Source organism: Centroberyx gerrardi, chromosome 20 (genome assembly GCF_048128805.1).
Source record: "Centroberyx gerrardi isolate f3 chromosome 20, fCenGer3.hap1.cur.20231027, whole genome shotgun sequence".
Classification (NCBI taxonomy): domain Eukaryota; kingdom Metazoa; phylum Chordata; class Actinopteri; order Beryciformes; family Berycidae; genus Centroberyx; species Centroberyx gerrardi.
In genome coordinates, this window is record NC_136016.1 from 9,037,874 (window position 1) to 9,056,410 (window position 18,537).

Here is an 18,537-nt window from a genome sequence, read left to right on the forward strand (position 1 = left end):
GGAGAAGATAACGGTGGCCGTCCCTTGTGGTTTAAAACACAGCTGGGAACCTATACCTTTCTCCTCCTCCTTTCTCCTCCTCCTCTCTTTCTCTCTCACTGTAATGCTGGCTGCTTGCCATTGCTGGGGGCAGTAGCAGGCAAAGTGTCTGTGGCGATTTGGGAAGTGGGCGGGCGGTGGACTGGTGCTGTGTGCTCACATGTAGAAAATAAACAGGAATCAAAGCGTTCGCCATGGTGTCGATTACTGGTCATTATGGAGCCCTGGAGGTAGTGGTGTGAAGCAGCGAGTGTATCTCTTCTCACAGCGCCTCTCCATCACATACCATGTGTCTATCTTTGAGTGTGTGTGTGTTTCATATTCCTAATTTCTCTCCTCCTTTCTCTCTAGTCGACAGACGACCTGCTGGTGGCATCGGCTGAGTGTCCCAGCGATGATGAGGACATCGACCCCTGTGACCCCAGCTCAGGTTAGTCCCCCCACCTCCCCCCCCCCCCCACCCACACACACACACACACACACACACTTCCTTAGGGCTCTTTCCATTTGTGTCCCCCACACTCTGCAAAACACTCACCGTCTCTCATTTTTTCCTCTCTTTGCGTCACTACAATGAATTTTTCATTTCCACTTAGGTAGCCATTTCTGGTCTCAGGCATTACCTAACACTCCTAACTCTTTTTCTCCATCTCTGACTCCGTCCCTCTCCCTCACTTTCACCCCTTCTCCTCTCATTTTCCTACTCTTTTTATTCATCTTTCCTTTCCTTTCCTCTCCCTGTCCTTCTCCTCTCTCCCTCACCTCATCTCCATGCAGCCCACAGAATTGGGATGCAAATGATTTAACCAACCATCATTTAATACGATGTCATATATCACTGTACTGCAGCCCTTGCTGCCTGTGCATGTCATATAATGTTAAATGTGTGTAATATAATTTGATATAATGCGGCCCTGTGCTGTAGCCCTACCCGCAACAATGTGTAATATAATCTATTTGTATATTATGATAATAAGGAAATAGCTTTAGTCCTAACCTGCAGCTTCCCCCTAGCTGCATGTAGCATTATGCAAAAAACATGTAAAATAATGTATCATGATGATGCATTGTATCCCCTTGCTCCAGCCCTCCATCCACCACCTCGACATGCGTAACCCAGATTAATAATGTATGTGCTATAATTTAACATCATGTATCTCCCCCCCTTGCCCTCCCAGCCCGCCCTCCACCGCCGGCGGTGACGGTGTTCCCGGGCCCCTCTGAGGTGGTGCGAGAGAGCAGCAGCACCACGGGCATGGTGGTGGGCATCGTGGCGGCCGCCGCCCTCTGCATCCTCATCCTGCTCTACGCCATGTACAAGTACCGCAACCGCGACGAGGGCTCGTACCACGTGGACGAGAGCCGCAACTACATCAGCAACTCAGCCACGCAGCCCAACGGCAGCGCCAAGGACAAGCCGCTGGGCATCGCCAAGATCTCCAAGAACAAGAAGAACAAGGACAAGGAGTACTACGTCTGAGGCGGGAGGGTCCAACATGCAGACATATACGCATACACCTTTATATATAACGGTATATGTACATACATAGATATACTCTCGAAAAAAAATACACACACGCACACTGACATAGACATGCTGACGTTAATGTTTACTCTCCGATACTCACACTTGCACACATGCTGGCAAGCACAAACACACATGTACACAGTCAAACACACACACACCAACACAGAAGCATAAACACACTTTCAAGCACAAACATACACACACACACACACACACAAACACACACACAGACTGGCCCAAGGGCATGGACCCACGTTGTACAGTATTAACCAATGAGCAAAGTCTCTGTGAGAGGCTTGTTTTATGAACACATACACCAGTACAAATGATATAGAAAGCACCAGTTCAATTCCCAGTTAAGAACCAGTAAGGGGCCAGCCAGGAGAAATGACCAGTCACTCCCCTGCCGCAGTAGGAACTCTCATGTTGGACTCAGAGAGGTCGGGGAAGACTTAAAATGAAGCACACAGCAGGCTTGTGTTCAGTGTTAAAGTGAGAGAGAGAGAGCACCAGAACAAAGACGATGAAAAAGCACCAAGATCAACACCAAGTGTCTCTTCCAAGCCTCTCGGCCTTCCTCTCCGTTAGCGGCCGGGACTCGAGACGAAGCACTGAGGATGCTGAGGAAAGAAGCACACCGACGGTCCAAGCGTAACCCCAAGCAACGGGACGGGAAATCAGGGTGTAGCCATAGACACGCAGTGAATTACGATGGGGCAGGCTGGCGCAGTTAAAATGAGTTGTGTGATGTTCTGCGAGTGTTGCTCTGCGCGTTACGCCGCAGGGCCGATGTTGTTTTACGACGCCCTATAAATCACAAAGGCGGAATCAGCGGAAAACTGAGCGATATTTTCCTGGAGAGGAAACTTGAGACTTCAGATGCTACCTACAGACACCAGTCATGCATGACTGTGGTGTCACACACACACACACACGCACACACACAAATATGCAGACACACATACCTACAAGGCTAGATACCCACCATATCTTCATAACTGACATTGAAGATCTTGATTATACAAAAGGACGATGGTGAAAAAGACAACGACCATTATGATTATTGTTATGGCGATGATAATGATGAATATGAAGAACATTTGGGCAGTATAGACTCTTTGGGGAGGGCGGGAGGGGGGGGACTTATTGCACGTGAATTATCTTACTCCATGTGATTTATACCGAGTTGAAACTCCAGAGGTTCTGCCTCTACGCACCGCCATCATAAACTTACCACCTTGGCTTGAAGTATTCCTGTATACACACTTAAAATGGTTTTCAGTCCGTGGGATTCAAAAATGATTTAACATATAGATGGACTCTCAGTTTAAATCCTCATTGACAAAGTGTGACCATCTCGAGTGTGCTGCATGCCTGAGTCTCTGAGCCGTGCTGTGGAATGTCCCACTGAGTCCAGAGGTGGTAGGTTTGTTGGTGGGGGGGGTGCGGGTTGCAGCGTAACCCTGGTGCAGTGACTGGATGTGTGCTCCCGCCGCAGGCCACGCCCTGTTTTCTAGCCTGATGTCCTATAGACCACGCCCACTATACCTGCTCTAACCAACCACCTTTTATAGCAAAATCCAACCGAGGAAAAGAATCAAAAACAGAACAAAGTAAATGTTACCATGTGTTGCTGATAGATAGAAAAGTCCAGTTCATGATGCCATTGGCTATATGAGGATTTCTGTTGCTTCGATTTTGTTGCCCCTCCCTTTTCTCTCTTTCTCTCTTTCTCTTTGCGTCCTTTGTCTTCACGCCATTGGTTGATTGATCCGTCTATACTCATGACATGACCGATCCCAGACAGACTGAAGGGTTTCCGATGGGCTGTGTTGGGGTTTGTGAGTTTATGGACTTTTGTAGTATTTGAGCCCTCTACTCTCTGCTACGACCAAGCCTGCTCTACAAATTGAACCCACATGAAATATCTATAAATACTGTGCCATGGACAAGCCCCATCCAGGTCGTCCAAGCAATGCCACCAACCAATCAGATGCATGCAAATCAGAACAGGGCAGGCAAGGATACAAATGGACTATGTATGGAATCTCAAAGTATAATGGCAAGATTAACTTCATGTATTCCCTCGCTCTCCCTATCCTTAACTGTGTCCCTCCTCTCTCTTGCTTTCCCCTTGTTTAGTTTCTCTCCCCATCTGCCAAACAATCCTTCCCTGTGTCTATCTTTCTTCCTTTTCCCTCTATCTCTGTTGTGTTGCCATTCGAAACAAAAGGAGGCGTCTGAACCAATGGGATTCTACATCTAGGTGTTCATTAACCATGTTTATTTTCTATATGTACAATTTTTCTACAGTATTTACTTTTATTTTTATTGTTACAGTTCTTTGATGAACATAAAGTGGAAATTTATTATGAAAAATAGTTTTGAAGATCTAATGAGTAAATAAAATATTACCCAAGTGAAATGAGCCCAGTGTGCGTTGTTGTTTGTGTTTGTTTCTGCTCCCCTCTGCTGGTGGACGTCAGTACTGCGTCTGTCTGCAGCGCCTGTAGCCATGAGAGCACATCAGTAGAAGTAGGACGCACCAGCAGCAACCTGCTCTGTGTTAGTAAGTACATCTTGACTATCTGCTTCTGAGTAAAGATCTCACAGTATCCGCAGCCCTTCCCTTCCCTTTCACCTCTTGCCTCATCAAAGTGAGCACAGCAGCACCTTTTCTTCCCAAGTCCCTCTCCCCACTCTAACTGGGACAGCAGACACACATAAATACCCTCTCGCCCGTACCGCAGGCACACACACCGAGCGAGGCTTTGAAGTATGACTCAGTGCAGCGAACGGAATAAGTCTCTGCAGGATTGCTGTTTGCTGGATGAAAAGATCCCCGAGACTGCAGAGTTGAAGCCGGCCTCCTCAGGTGAGAGGAGCTGCAAGGACCCACTGTTTCAACAAACACCTCCCTATAGTCTCACTATCTCTCTCTCTCTCTCACTCACTCTATCTGCCTGTCTGCCCCATCGCTTCCCTCTCTTCCTCAACCTCACCTCATCCTCTCATTTTCTTCTTTCTTTCTGTTTCTTTCTTGCTTTTTCTGTCTTTCTGTCTGTCTCTCTCTCCAGACCAGGGATGAAGAATTTGTTTGCTGCACGCACTCTGCTCAACAGAAGGCTTCTGTTAGGCTGTTGCCATCTGCCACTGCGCTGTCCTTGACCACAGCCAGCGAGCACAGAGACAGAGATACAGCCCTGCTATATTTATTAGGACAGAAATAAGAAACAACCGCACCGCTCACCGGCGGGCAATCAGTTACCTCATCAACATACACCGGGGTCTTCAACATTTACAGGTTAAAAAAAGAAATATAGGCACCGAGCACAGTGAATGAAGATAGTGTTCAAACTTCTTATTTTTTTCATCCATACCCCCCCTGCACACAGCAGAGGACACAGACACAGATTTACAACAAAACAGCAACACTCAGATTAATCTACAAGTTCGTATCATGTATCAGCACACCGATGCCGTGAATCTTCCTCCTCCTCTGCCCTTCATCGCCTCTCCTTTGTCTCTGCACCTGCACTCATCTGTCTAACTGTCTGTCTGTCTCTCTCTCTCTCTGTCCTTCTGTCTCTCTTCCTCGCCTTGTGTGTGTAAACAAAACTGTGGGAGAGTGTGTGCGTGTGTGCGTGTGTGCGTGTGTGCGTGTGTGCGTGTGTGCGTGTGCCATGTTAGGAGCTCAAGGCTGCAGTTTTCTTCCTGCGGAGGAATAAATCACAAAGACTTCCATTCCTCCACATCAAGTTCCCACAGCGCTGCACACACACACGCACACACACACACACACACACACACACACACACACACACACACATACTCATAACTGTGTATCAATGCAAGAGATAAGAATAAGTGTGGAGAAGAACGAAGATGCACAAAGGAGAAAATGAGCAAAAATCATTGTTTGTTACATAAGTTGAAGTGTGTGTGTGTGTGTGTGTGTGTGTGAGTGTGCGTGTGTGTGTGTGTGTGTGTGTGTGTGTGTGTGTGTGTGTGTGTGTGTGTGTGTGTGTGTGTGCGCAGCGTCCTTGCATGTAAGGGAACATTATGTCCATTTCTATGACATTGTACCCATACTGTACCCAACACAAATATGAGACAGGAGACAAAACAGATTCACTGCTGTTCCTTTTTATTCCACCTCTAACTCACACTGTGACCTCTTCCTCATCAAGCTGTACCAATTATCTGCAATGATAAGCATGTAGCTGAGCCTGCATTCACACAGGAAAAGGAGAATCTGGCTTTTAACTGTTGTGCAGCTCTGATTATCTTATTAATACTTAATACATCTCATTAATAAGACATAATTGTCTAAACAAGGAGACACTGCTTTGGAACTGATTTTCGCTGTCATGGTTGAAAGGGGTTCTGTATGTGTGATGTGTCACGGTTGTGGCCGTACTCCCTGTGTTCCCAGTGTTTCCCCCTGTCTGTCTCTCTCTATGTTTTGTTTGTGTCTTGGCGTGGGCGTGGTCTCCCTACCTCCTGCCCCTGGCTGCCGGTTCAGCTCGTTCCACACACCAGTCTGCTATCAGCTCATTTCCAGTCTGCTCACCTGCTGTTCATCATCTCATCGGCCACAGTATATCTACCCCGGCTCTTCATCCACTCATCGCCAGATTGTCGACTCAGTTCACTCTGTTAGTCACCTTCTAGCCGTTTAGTCTGTTTGCAGTCCCGTCCTGCATTTTACCTAGACTCACTCTTGCCTCTTTGTCCAGATCCCGTCCTGACTCCTGCCGCCTGCTCCAGCTCTGGAAACCTGTCAGCCCTTCATCCACTCTGCCGCCTTGTCAGTCTGCTGTCAAGCCTGGACTCCTCCACTCTCCAGGCCTGCTGTCAAGCCCGGACTCGTCCTCTTACCCTACCCTCAAATAAATCTTTATGTGAACTGTCCTGCTGCCTCCTCGTGTTGTGTCTCTGCCTTAGAGTCCGCCAACCTTAAACCTGTGACATGATGTCTGCATGAGGTTAGTTTCACTTCATAAACAGGAGAGATGAGATAGTTTCCACTGCATGATGAGTGTATTATTAATAACTAGGCTTGAAAACACATTTTGGTGGACAGAAATACTGTGATTTCTGCATCCTAAACTAAAAATCCCCAAATTTTAAAAATGTTGATAATTATTTTTCATCGTTAGTTGATTGGAGAATCACCTAGAAACTAATAAAACATCATTTAATACTGATAATGACTAATTCTAAATATATACTGAAAGCTGCTCTATGTACTGTTGCATTAGTGAGGAGACTAAACTAGGACAAACATGTCTTGAAAACAAAGTGAAAGTTGGAAATAAAGTTAAAACATAAATTACTGTAAGTCACATGACTATTAAGAACGGTCTCATGTGCAATTCCCCATTAATGCTGCATCCTCTATCTTTAGAACAACATAAGGGAGTGTGGAGGTAGAATTAGAAGAGTACAAGAAGCACACACACACACACACATCTGTTCTGCATTCTGCGTGTGTGGCTTCTTTTCGTGGCCTCTATTTTGGTTTAATGGTTGTTATTACTTCCACTTCTTTGCTTGCTTTCTATATTATTCTCAGCGTCTGTGTAAAGTGTTTTGGGACGCGTCTGTGTAAAAAACAAATTTGATTGGACCTGAAGGAGAAATTCCGAGGGGTCAAAGGGCAACGAATGAAAAGTGGGAGTAGATTTTAGAACAGGCTGTAGCGTGTAATTTGAAAGGCGAAAACAGAAAAGCGTGTTTATCATATCGTCCTATCAAGGTCTATGCTATGCTGTGGTGATTCTTAGTCCAATCCCACACACACACACACACACACACACACACACTACCCCACAGAGACCTCCTATCTCACACACCCTCAAAGCTTTACACACGCCTCCACATTCGCCATTACATGGCAGAAAGAACCAAGACTCTCTCGTTCCTCCCCCCCTCTCTCTCTCTCTCTCTCGGACCCGGCAGTGAACTGTGAGCAGACAGATGGACGAAAGAACAGACGCGCTCCTATGAAATGAGAAGCCAGTTCTCTGCCGGAAGGCCCGCGCACATGTAAAACACCACCGAGGAAGAGAAAAGAAAGGAGAATAGACGCCAAAAAAAAACAGGTGTGAGAGGAGAAAAGAGAGTTAGGAATAAGTTCCTGGTACGAACTGAGGAAAGAGGGCACAGGCTGTTAATGATGATGATGATGATGGTGATGATGTGGGTGATGGTGATGATGAAGATTGTGCCGGACACAGCAGCCTTGGTGCCTGGAGCTGAGGTGAAGGTTGAGTCCTGTTCGGCCAACAGAAGCTCCTACCACTGTCTGGGCAGCAGGGTCACAGAAATGCCCTCCGACATCCCCAGCAACACCAAGTACCTGTGAGTACACACACACACACACACACACACACACACACACACACACACAGACAGCTCCACTGTTGCCCCACACCTTAGGGGAATTGTTAAGAAATTCCTGCAGTAATATAACAGAGACTCTACAAGTCAAAATCCCATATCAGCGAGAAGCAATAAAGCGTTGATGATTTAGTCTTATTGTTTTTGCACTAATCCTGGCTCATCTCCTCTTGGCTGAACGCAGTAGCGAACATGCCAGCGTTGGTTTTATTTAACATTCATTTACTTTGGGGAATGTATGTGCCGCACGTCTGCTCTTGCTCAGCGGCTTCACACTCACAGTTACACACACGCACGCTTTGAGACTGCAATGGTTTGAGCTGCTAGGGGTGAAGTGATCAAACCCACTATGATCAGGTTTTTGTGGAGGAGAATGTGAGTTCCTGACTTTCCCCCCTTGCTCAGATTTTGGAGGATTCGATCACAAAGCCTCTCCTTTAAGCTCCGGAGGTGCTGGGTGAAGGTGCTGCTGTTGGGTTGGGTGTCGCTGACACGGTGACACAGAGTGAGATCAGTCAGTAAACACTGACCTGTTGTTTTGGCACTTGAAACATTTTGAAGGAATCTCAAGGCTAGGAGCACAGATGGGCTGGAGGAGGAAGAGAGAGAGAGAGAGAGAGAGAGAGTGTCCACGTCAAGGTCAAATTCAGGATCGACTGACACTCTTCCACAAATAAAGAACAAAAAACATATATCTTTTACACACACTCACACTCAAAAGCATACAAACAAGCACACGCTCACACACACACACACACACACACACACATAAACTACAGGGACAGACTCTGTGGCAAAAGCAGGGACTCTTCCCAGGAAGTATGGTGAACTCCCAGGCAGCGATGTGTGTGTTCTCATCTGTTCTGTTCTGCTCGCTCAAAGGTCAAGGCTCAGGGACAGCGGGGATGTTTACAAGTATGTAGCAATGCACGGTCACTTCAGATGCGATCTGCAACACCAGATGCAAAATAAGCTCAGAACCTCATAGGAAGGGCTGGGTGATATTGGCACAATCAAATATCACAATATTTTAGACTGAATACCTCGATATCGATAATGTGACGATATGTTGTGGATGAGCCTATTCGTGCTGTCATAAGATGTTTACACATAAGAAAATGTTGAAAATTAGTAATGATCATTAGTAATCAGTAATGTGTTATCAGTAATAAGTAATGTGGATATGATGAGCAGGTAAAGCCAATCATTGTCCATTTTACTCAGCCAGAACACGTTGTAAGGCAGCTTTTAAGACCAGGAAGAAGTAGCATTTAAGTTATTTCTCAATGTTACGATAACCAAAAATGCCAGACGATATCTAGTCTCATATCACAATATCAGTATTATACGATATATAATATCGCCCAGCCCTACAGTGTACACACACAGTTTACTTGCATGAAAAGAAAATCCCTAAAGTGAGTCAGTAACTAGTCGTCACTAGTCCTTCATTATTCACATGTGAGAAGTAGCAAATTCACAGCACATCACCCAGTAATTATTCACTGATATTTTCTCAGGAGTGGTTTCTGTGATCCGTGAGCTCGTCAGTGAGGGTTGATGTGATTGGCTGTTTCTGTGTCAACAGGGATGTGAAACAGACACAGCTCAGAGCGATTCCCCAGGGTGCCCTAACCAGCCTGCAGCAACTCAAGAAACTGTAAGTGTGTGTGTGTGTGTGTGTGTGTGTGTGTGTGCGTGTGTGTGTGTCGTCGGTGTTTACTCTGTGATATGGAACATGATGAGTGGAGGAGGTCAAAACACTGAAGATATGGATCACCCAAACAAGAGGGGAGGTGAGGAGAGAGGGAGGAGGGGGGACACATCAAGGAACAAATGAATTTCTCTGTACCTCCACTCCTTCACTTTTCTGCTTCTACACCCCCGAAAAACCTGCACCCTCTTTCTCTTTCTCTCCAACGTCTCCTGTCTTAGTGTCATATTACAGAACGCCATGTTGAAGAATATCGGTGCGTTTGCCTTCGCCAACCTCCCCGAGCTCACTGAGATGTGAGTACGCAGCTTTCTGTGTGTGTGTGTGTGTGTGTGTGTGTGTGTTTAGTCTTTGATATGGAACAAGATGAGCTGTAAACTCAGCGAAAGTGGATCACCCAAACAGTGTGGGAGTAGGCTTGGCTGGGCGGTGGGAGACGAGCGTGTCCAAGAATAAACGTGCATGCAGAATCTAACAGCTGTATTTTTTTTTTTTTAAAGCTGCACCACCATCCACTGACACTTCCTCTCCCATTATCCGTCAGAATATTCATTGATACTTATCTCCACTTATCTCTCCCTCTCAGTATCATCTCAGAGAACGGTGTGTTGGAGAGCATCGGGGCTTTTGCCTTCTCCAACCTCACTGAGCTCACTGACATGTAGGTACAGCTGTAAAGATAAAGGCAGTAGTAATAGTCCCTTAACTATAACACACCATTCATTACAACTTGTGTTTCCTTCAGAACCATAACCAAGTCAAAAGACCTGGGAGGCATCCATCCAGATGCGTTCAGGGGCCTTGTGAAGCTGCAGTACCTGTGAGTACCTGCAGCACAACAGTGAATGCGCAGCGGAGAGGAACTCAGTCAAAAATGAATGTAATTTTAAACTGAGTGTGGAGCCAAAATGGGTCACGGACAGCAGGCCTAGTTCTTCTGGGTCCCCACATGGCCAGAGACATTACTTTTTAATGAGCCTGCGTCCCCTGGAAGAGACATTAAGAGTCACATTTGGCCCCTGGACTGGAAAAAAAAGGGAAAAGTTTTGCCCCAAAATGAGCTATCCTCCATTTCAAACATGTGAAATCGAGTTCTTGCAAAACAACTGGTAGCAAGAATAATAATAATAATAAACTGGCTCCGTGAATGATTTTTAAATTTTTTTCAAAGACAGTACATAACTAACTTGCCTCATTGACATAATAACACTTTGGCAGACTGGATCATATTTCAGAGATGTTGAATGCTGAGCATGTAATGAGTTTTTCCCAAAAAAGGATATAATAGCGTTTTGGGATAAAACATCTGTCACTTGTGCTTCTTGCTAATAAATTGTCTGAGTCTCTTCGCCCCTCTTAACTTTTATCTTGGTTAATATTGTCAGACTTAATTATTGTGACTCAGTGCAGAGAGTGTGTGTTGTTTGGAGGTCACGGTGTGAATATAGTGAGGTTCAGTGGATATTCTGCGTATTACAGGATCATCTCCAACACTGGACTGACGATGTTTCCAGACTTCACCCAGATCCACTCTGCTGCCCTCGGCTTCCTGTTGTAGGTCAACCCGCCCCTCTGCACACACATGCTCAAGTGCACACACAAACACGCATTCACACTTGTACATACCCACATTATCACACGCACAGTCATACATGCCCAAAAATAGACACACGACTACACAGATGACATCACAGTTAAACCCTACGCACTGAGTATAATATAATATCAGGAATGCAGTCCGTGTTTGGATCGTCTCGAGGTTTCCAAATCCCTCGTTAACCTGTCTCCTCCTTTTCATCTACACCTCCGCTTCACAGTCGAAGCGGAGCTGGAATCAATAGGGGATCATAGCTTTCACCTGGATTCCCCCGGTCGGCCATTATAACAGAAAGAGCAGGCGCTCCTGATATTTGGCACACTCAGTGTATATATCATGCTGTTACTGTGTTAGTTAGTCAGCATTTTCACAGTGTGTAGTTTGTCATGTGTGTGTTTTGGTGTATGTGCTGCTTAGTGACCTGCACGAGAACAGCCACATAAAGAGAGTCCCAGCCAATGCCTTCAGAGGCCTCTGCACTCAAACTATCAAGGAGATGTAAGGGATTCATTATTTTTTCAGAACCGCACGCACCACACCTCTCTGACAGCTCCGAGTGGCTTTACGTGTGCCGTGATGAATGCTCCCTCCAGTGCTCCCTGCCCTCCTTCCTGCTTTCTATCGTCTCATATTTTGTCTCCATTTTCTCCGTCTCGAACGTTTCTATCTCTGTGTGTACGCCTCCTCTGTTTCTCTGCCGTCGTTCTTCTCCTTTTAAGCTGCAGAACTGGAATCCTGCTGAAAACCACATGATGATTCAGGCTCAGCAAATCACAGTTATGTGTATGTGTATTTTAATTGTATGCATTTATTTATCTTTCCAGTACACATAAAAAAATACTACTGCTACTACTACTGCTGCTGCTGCTGCTACTACTACTAATAATAATGATAATAATTTAATAGAATTCATTAAATTATATCAATCTAAATAATAATGAAATAATAATAAAAACAAGACTGAAGCTCTATACAGCCATAGTTATAGCATTTGTCATTAAGTACCAGAGAATTACATATATGCTACTGTGACTTGGAGCAAATTAAAATTATCCTGGATTGATCAGATGTGACTTTACTGTTTGCTGTGTTCAAAGTTAGAGCCACATGACTGTAACTTGGCTTCTCTTCCCAATGACAGACGGCTGACCAGAAATGGCATCGAGGAGGTGGCAAGTGACGCCTTCAACGGCACCAAGATGCACAGACTGTGAGTCACAGGCACAGACTCACAATTATACACCGAGGCTAAAAAAAAAAAAACAGTCAGCTGACGTGTGCTCTTTATGTGTTTCTTTGTTTCTTTCTTTCTTTGTCTCTCTCTATCTTTCTTTCTTCCTTCCCCCCCCGTCCCTCTCTCAGGTTCTTGACAGGCAACCAGCAGCTTACTCACATCAGTCCTAACGCCTTCACGGGTTCCAGTGGGCTGGTAGTGCTGTAAGCGTGATGACCGACGGCAACTCATGCCCACATGACTCACCATTCTCATCATCAGCTGTTATTAATTTCTCAGCATGTAGGAGAAAACAATGCACAGTGTGGCCTGTGTGGGGAAGCTCAATAAAAACACAAAATGACACATTTATGTTAAAAATACACTCACAAGTGAAGTTTTTCAAATGTAACAAGAGGGATGGTGAGAAAAATTATTTTCCCCTCATATAAAAATGGTGCATGGCATTATTTGTATTAATGTGGTAATTGTGGTAATTTACTAAATCTGTGGGGTTTTTTGGATTTTCTGTTGATGGAGTTTGAGTTTCTGTAGGTGGCGCTCTTTTCTTTGTCTGTTCAGCCAGTTCTTCTGTTTATTCCAAACAAACTGCTGTTGCTAGAAACTTAAATGCATCACTTCTTGTGCACCATACGATTTTTCCCAGTAAAGACCTACCAGACAGCAGGTGTTTAGAACAGCTTGTTACAGCTTTCATGAACGGGGTATAGGTTGAATCACTACTGTATAATATCAGTCTGCAATAGAGTAGCAGAACGTACATTTATTCATGAAAATGGATTATTGCTTTAAAATGGGGGTTTCCGTTCCCCTCTCAGCCCCTGGTTGTCTTGGTGTCTGTAGGGACGTCTCTCACACAGCGCTGAGCTGCCTGCCGGAGTCCATCCTGGGCGGACTGCAGAGGCTGATTGCAGAGTCTGCCTTCCATCTGAGAGAGCTTCCTCCTCTGCAGCTATTCACCAAGCTCCACAAGGCCAACCTCACCTACCCCTCACACTGCTGCGCCTTCCACGACATACACAGGAACAGGTACGCACCAACACACTGCGCACATAAAGTATATGCTAGGGATGGGACAATATGCTTATCTGATGATATGATTGGTAGTCTCCAGTGTCCATAGTCACCACTATTCATTTGCTATCATTTTTGAAAATATTTTGCTAAAAGACTGATGATGATCAAGTTATCAAGTATCAAGTGAATTTCTTACCCTGATGTGCACAAATGTATATATGTGTGCATGTGTCTATGTCTGTACATGCATGTTGTGTGCATGCATGGTGTGTCTGTGTGCATCAGGTCCAGGTGGAGCTCCCTGTGCTCCCGCCCCGGCGCTCAGAACAGCCTTCACTTCTACAGGGACCACTGCTCTAACTCCACCTCCATCACCTGCAGCCCCATCCCCAACGCCTTTAACCCCTGTGAGGACATCATGGCCACCGTCCCCCTTCGGGTCCTCATCTGGATCATCTCTATCCTCGCACTGCTGGGGAACACGGCGGTGCTTCTGGTCTTGTTAGGTATTGAAGGGGAATTCAACTCTAAAGCAGAATTCACATGATGCTATTCCTCGTTTTTGAGTCTTTTCAAGCACGTGTGGGGTGTTTTCTAGATGCCTGCTTGAACATGTCAGATGGTGTGGTACAGCTTTATACTTGTGTGAGTCATTCTCACTTTTCTCTTTCTTCTCTTTTTTTTCTCTTCCCCCCCGCTGTGTTGACAGGCAGCCGAGCCAAGCTGACAGTTCCTCGTTTCCTCATGTGCCACTTGGCATTCGCCGACCTCTGCATGGGCATCTACCTGGTAGTCATAGCAACTGTAGACATGCTGACTCGTGGCCAGTACTACAACCATGCCATCGACTGGCAGACAGGCCTGGGCTGCAGTGCTGCGGGCTTCTTCACGGTGTGTGTGTGTGTGTGTGTGTGTGTGTGTGTGTGTGTGTGTGTGTGTGCGTGTGTGTGTGGGTATGACTTAAGTCACTTTCAGGGACACACACCAGACTTAAGACCAGTTGATTGGGGACGGCTTGTGCAATTGGGGACAAAAGCTGTGTCCCCAGTTGGTAAAAAGCTGATTTTTGGGTCAGTGGTTAAGGTTAGGGTTAGGTTAAGGTTAGGGTAAGGGTTAGGTTTAGGCAAGTAGTGGTTATGGTTAGGGTTAGGGTAAGTCTCCAGGAAACAAATGTAAGTTTATGTAAATACCCCAAAAGTAACTTAAGTAAGACTCTGTGTGTGTGTGTGTGTGTGTGTGTGTGTGTGTGTGTGTGTGTGTGTGTGTGTGTTTGCACATGTATGCATTTTGTGTGTGTGTCTGCATGTATGTGTGCTTGCATGTGTTTGAGGTTGTTTTAGAGGGAAGTAACATTCCCAAACTTTATTGCATATGAATTACCAATAATAGCATTCACATACTGTATGTTTGATATATTTGACACATATCTACATATGTGTGTGTGTGTGTGTGTGTGTGTGTGTGTGTGTGTGTGTGTGTGTGATTTTCAGGTGTTTGCCAGTGAGCTGTCAGTGTTTACGTTAACAGCCATCACCCTGGAGCGCTGGCACACCATCACACACGCTCTGCGCCTCGACCGCAAGCTCCGCCTACGACACGCCTGTATCGTCATGGCGGCAGGCTGGGTCTTCTCCTCCCTGGCTGCTTTGCTGCCCACAGTGGGGGTCAGCAGCTACAGCAAGGTGGATGCTCCATATAATTCACCCTGTCAATCCTTTGCTCTCTCTTGATGTCATAGCTCCCACCTGCAGCCATTTTGTGGCCCTTTTAGTAAATGTTCAGGTTAATTCAAATGGGGATGCATAATGGCATATGAACCTATACCTACAACCTATATATATTTTGAGTGACCAAAATATGTTTGGGAGTGCCTAGAAAGAAAATGCATTTCCAGAGTCTAAAATATATATTGAATGTCATTTACCTTTACAATTACAGTTGTACTGTGTATATTTTGAAAAATACTTCATACCATATTCTGAAGTATATCTGAAATGTATTTTCTCTGTATAGAAAGGCAACCTGTACTCAAGTGCATTTAATGGTAGCCACCCCTTAGCCTGGAATCAGCATAATAACATAGTAACTGTAGGATTGTAATATAGTACTGTAGGATTTTTCAAGCAATTTGTCTTGGATTGGAGCAGCATGTGCAATAGTGTGTCAATATACAGCCTATGTGTGTCAATATATATGTGTTTAAATGTGTGTGTTGTGTTTGCATGCCCTGCAGGTGAGTATCTGCCTGCCCATGGACGTGGAGTCTCTCCTGTCTCAGGTCTATCTGGTGTCTCTCCTCCTCCTCAACGTGCTGGCCTTCATCTGCGTGTGCGGCTGTTACCTCAGCATCTACCTGACCGTCCGCAACCCCTCGTCGGCCCCGGCCCACGCCGACATGCACGTGGCCCAGCGCATGGCCGTGCTCATCTTCACCGACTTCCTCTGCATGGCTCCCATCTCCTTCTTCGCCATCTCGGCTGCCCTCAAGCTCCCTCTCATCACCGTCTCCCACGCCAAGCTCCTGCTGGTGCTCTTCTACCCCATCAACTCCTGCTCCAACCCCTTCCTGTACGCCTTCTTCACGCGCACCTTCCGCCAGGACTTCTTTCTCCTCACGGCGCGCTTCGGCCTGTTTAAGACCCGGGCGCAGATTTACCGGACCGAGAGTTCCTCCTGCCAGCAGCCCACATGGACCTCCCCTAAGAGCATCCATGGAACGCTGTACTCCTTGGCTAGTATCAGCCACTGACCTCTGACCTCTGACCCACAACAACTAACCATGTACAGTCTGACTACAGATACAGGCTAACTACAGATAGAGACTCATGCACCAGACCTAAGTCAAATAGCTGTCACTTTGTGTTTGTTTTAATCTGCTTGAAGTGCCAGATGGGTGGGGTTTACTGCATCAGTAGTTAGATAGTGTCATGTAAGTTGTCAGTCACAGAGAACTATACTAAATTTACTTTCAAATACTTTCCTGTGATTGTCTAAACTTTCTGGCACTCAGTGTATCATCCTATATACCAAACCCCACCCATCTGGTACCCCAAGTAGGATAAAACAAACAAAAGTATTTTCAAACCCTATTTAACCAAGGGGTGACACTTGGGACACCTACACATGCACACCAACAAATGAACAGAGACATCATGATCAAGTAATATTAATAAAAAACACACCACTGGGACCTGCTGATTAATAATCAACACATACGCTCTGTCTGCTGTAGCTCTCCATACCTCTTAAATCATTTCTTACATGAGTGAAATGTAATAATCCTGTTTGTTCTATAAGAAAATAGTATCAAGTGTCACTTTTTTATATCATTGTGTATACCAAATATTTCTGTGGGATGTTTTTTTTTATATCATTTATAAAGATGTTTATTACATGTTCTCCGCCTGAGTGTATGTGGAGGAAATACACACACACACCAACTTGAGCTGGCTTTATCTAGAAACACTCAGTCCTTCAGAGCATCCGATGCGTTCAAGGACGAAATGACCCCACCCACCCCCGACTCTGTGTGTGTCAGGGTGGGTGGGTGTGGGAGGGGAGACTACACAGCTGCTCTCACCACTCATAACAGGAGGATGGATATGGCGGCTAGATAAGACACACACACTCACTCACACACACACACACACACACACACACACACACACACACACACGTAAGCTGGGGTTTCAAGGCTGCAGGTGCAAGACAGGATCTGAGTCCACCTCATTGATATGGATGGATACACTGCTTCCCACGTCAACAGTGAATGTGGGTGTACTTACAGTCTTTAGCCACCAGAGGACACTACTGATGCAGGGTTTATTGTGATCACCACTCTGTTATTGTCTATTCAGCTGTGAAATGAAATACCAGTACAATGACAAACAGACTTAACTCACCCTACTTTACTGGCACAATAAGCGTGCAAAGAAACAAACATGCATTTTTTTATTCATATGATAATGACAGCAGAGCACACCATCACAGCAGTGCAGTGTGGGGCTTTAATTAATTTAGTCAAGCATGAAAAATAAACACTTCAGACATTTCTTGGCAGCATGGGGGCAGCACAACATTTTGTTTTTATACAATAATTACAATACAATGTAATATTCTCTGGGGAGCGTTAAGTGCACACATTTTTAGCATATTCTTGCAGCCGGTGGCGTCATTCTTTCTCAACATGTCTTCATGAATGTGTATTTCTTCCTGGCTTTGTAACAAGACAGGGGTATCAAACCCAATTCTATCATGTCAAAAAAAGAGGTTGAAGACAAAGAGGAGTTGCATATGAGATTACATCCATACGATGCTCTAGGCAAAAAAGGAATGATGTTATTTCTGAAGCAGGCTCTCTTGAAGTCAGTTTAGACTGATGCAGTCCCGGTAGCTCAACATTAGAGTCTCTGAAAACCATCCTCCCCTTGCCAACACTTTCCTGTCAACTCTGGGCCATTTCACATAGAAAGCTGACCATCTCCACAGTGTCTAGACAGAGCAATGCAACAAAAGTCTGGGCCTACAGAGCGGAGCCATTAATAGAAGGATTATTGCCAGGTTGCACTATAGGTACCATGTCACTGCCCTGTTTCTCACAGATTTTCTCACAGACTCCAGACAGAACACTGCAGAACATTGTGACAAAACAATGAAACTCCAGACAGAACAATGTGACAAAACAAAGAAACTCCAGACAGAACACTGCAGAACATTGTGACAGAACAATGAAACTCCAGACAGAACAATGTGGCAAAACAAAGAAACTCCAGACAGAACACTGCAGAACATTGTGACAGAACAATGAAACTCCAGACAGAACCCTGCAGAACATTGTGACAGAACAATGAAACTCCAGACAGAACCCTGCAGAACATTGTGACAGAACAATGAAACTCCAGACAGAACCCTGCAGAACATTGTGACAGAACAATGAAACTCCAGACAGAACACTGCAGAACATTGTGACAGAACAATGAAACTCCAGACAGAACACTGCAGAA

General features: G+C 45.4%; 2 protein-coding genes across 9 annotated transcripts in view; both read left to right on the forward strand.

Annotated features, from left to right (window-relative positions):
* The window catches only part of nrxn1a (neurexin 1a), a 48,671-nt gene extending 47,152 nt beyond the window's left edge, over positions 1-1,519 (forward strand). For 5 of the 8 annotated variants that reach the window (XM_071907936.2, XM_071907938.2, XM_071907935.2 and 2 more), the window contains 2 exons: positions 391-469; positions 1,218-1,519. In XM_071907936.2, coding sequence (XP_071764037.1) covers positions 391-469; positions 1,218-1,519 — 381 coding nt within the window. Of the gene's footprint in view, positions 1-390; positions 474-888; positions 898-1,203 lie in introns of all 8 variants that reach the window. The other 3 variants (XM_071907933.2, XM_071907937.2, XM_078290872.1) reach the window with 3 other exon arrangements.
* A 6,226-nt stretch (positions 1,520-7,745) lies between these two features.
* Positions 7,746-16,283, forward strand: fshr (follicle stimulating hormone receptor). Its single transcript, XM_071907663.2, has 14 exons — positions 7,746-7,933; positions 9,561-9,632; positions 9,908-9,982; positions 10,273-10,347; positions 10,432-10,506; positions 11,166-11,240; positions 11,701-11,781; positions 12,425-12,493; positions 12,646-12,720; positions 13,361-13,546; positions 13,820-14,040; positions 14,244-14,425; positions 15,025-15,216; positions 15,768-16,283. Exons 1-14 carry the CDS (start codon positions 7,746-7,748, stop codon positions 16,281-16,283), a joined length of 2,082 nt encoding a protein of 693 aa, XP_071763764.2.
* The last annotated feature ends 2,254 nt before the right edge of the window (positions 16,284-18,537 follow it).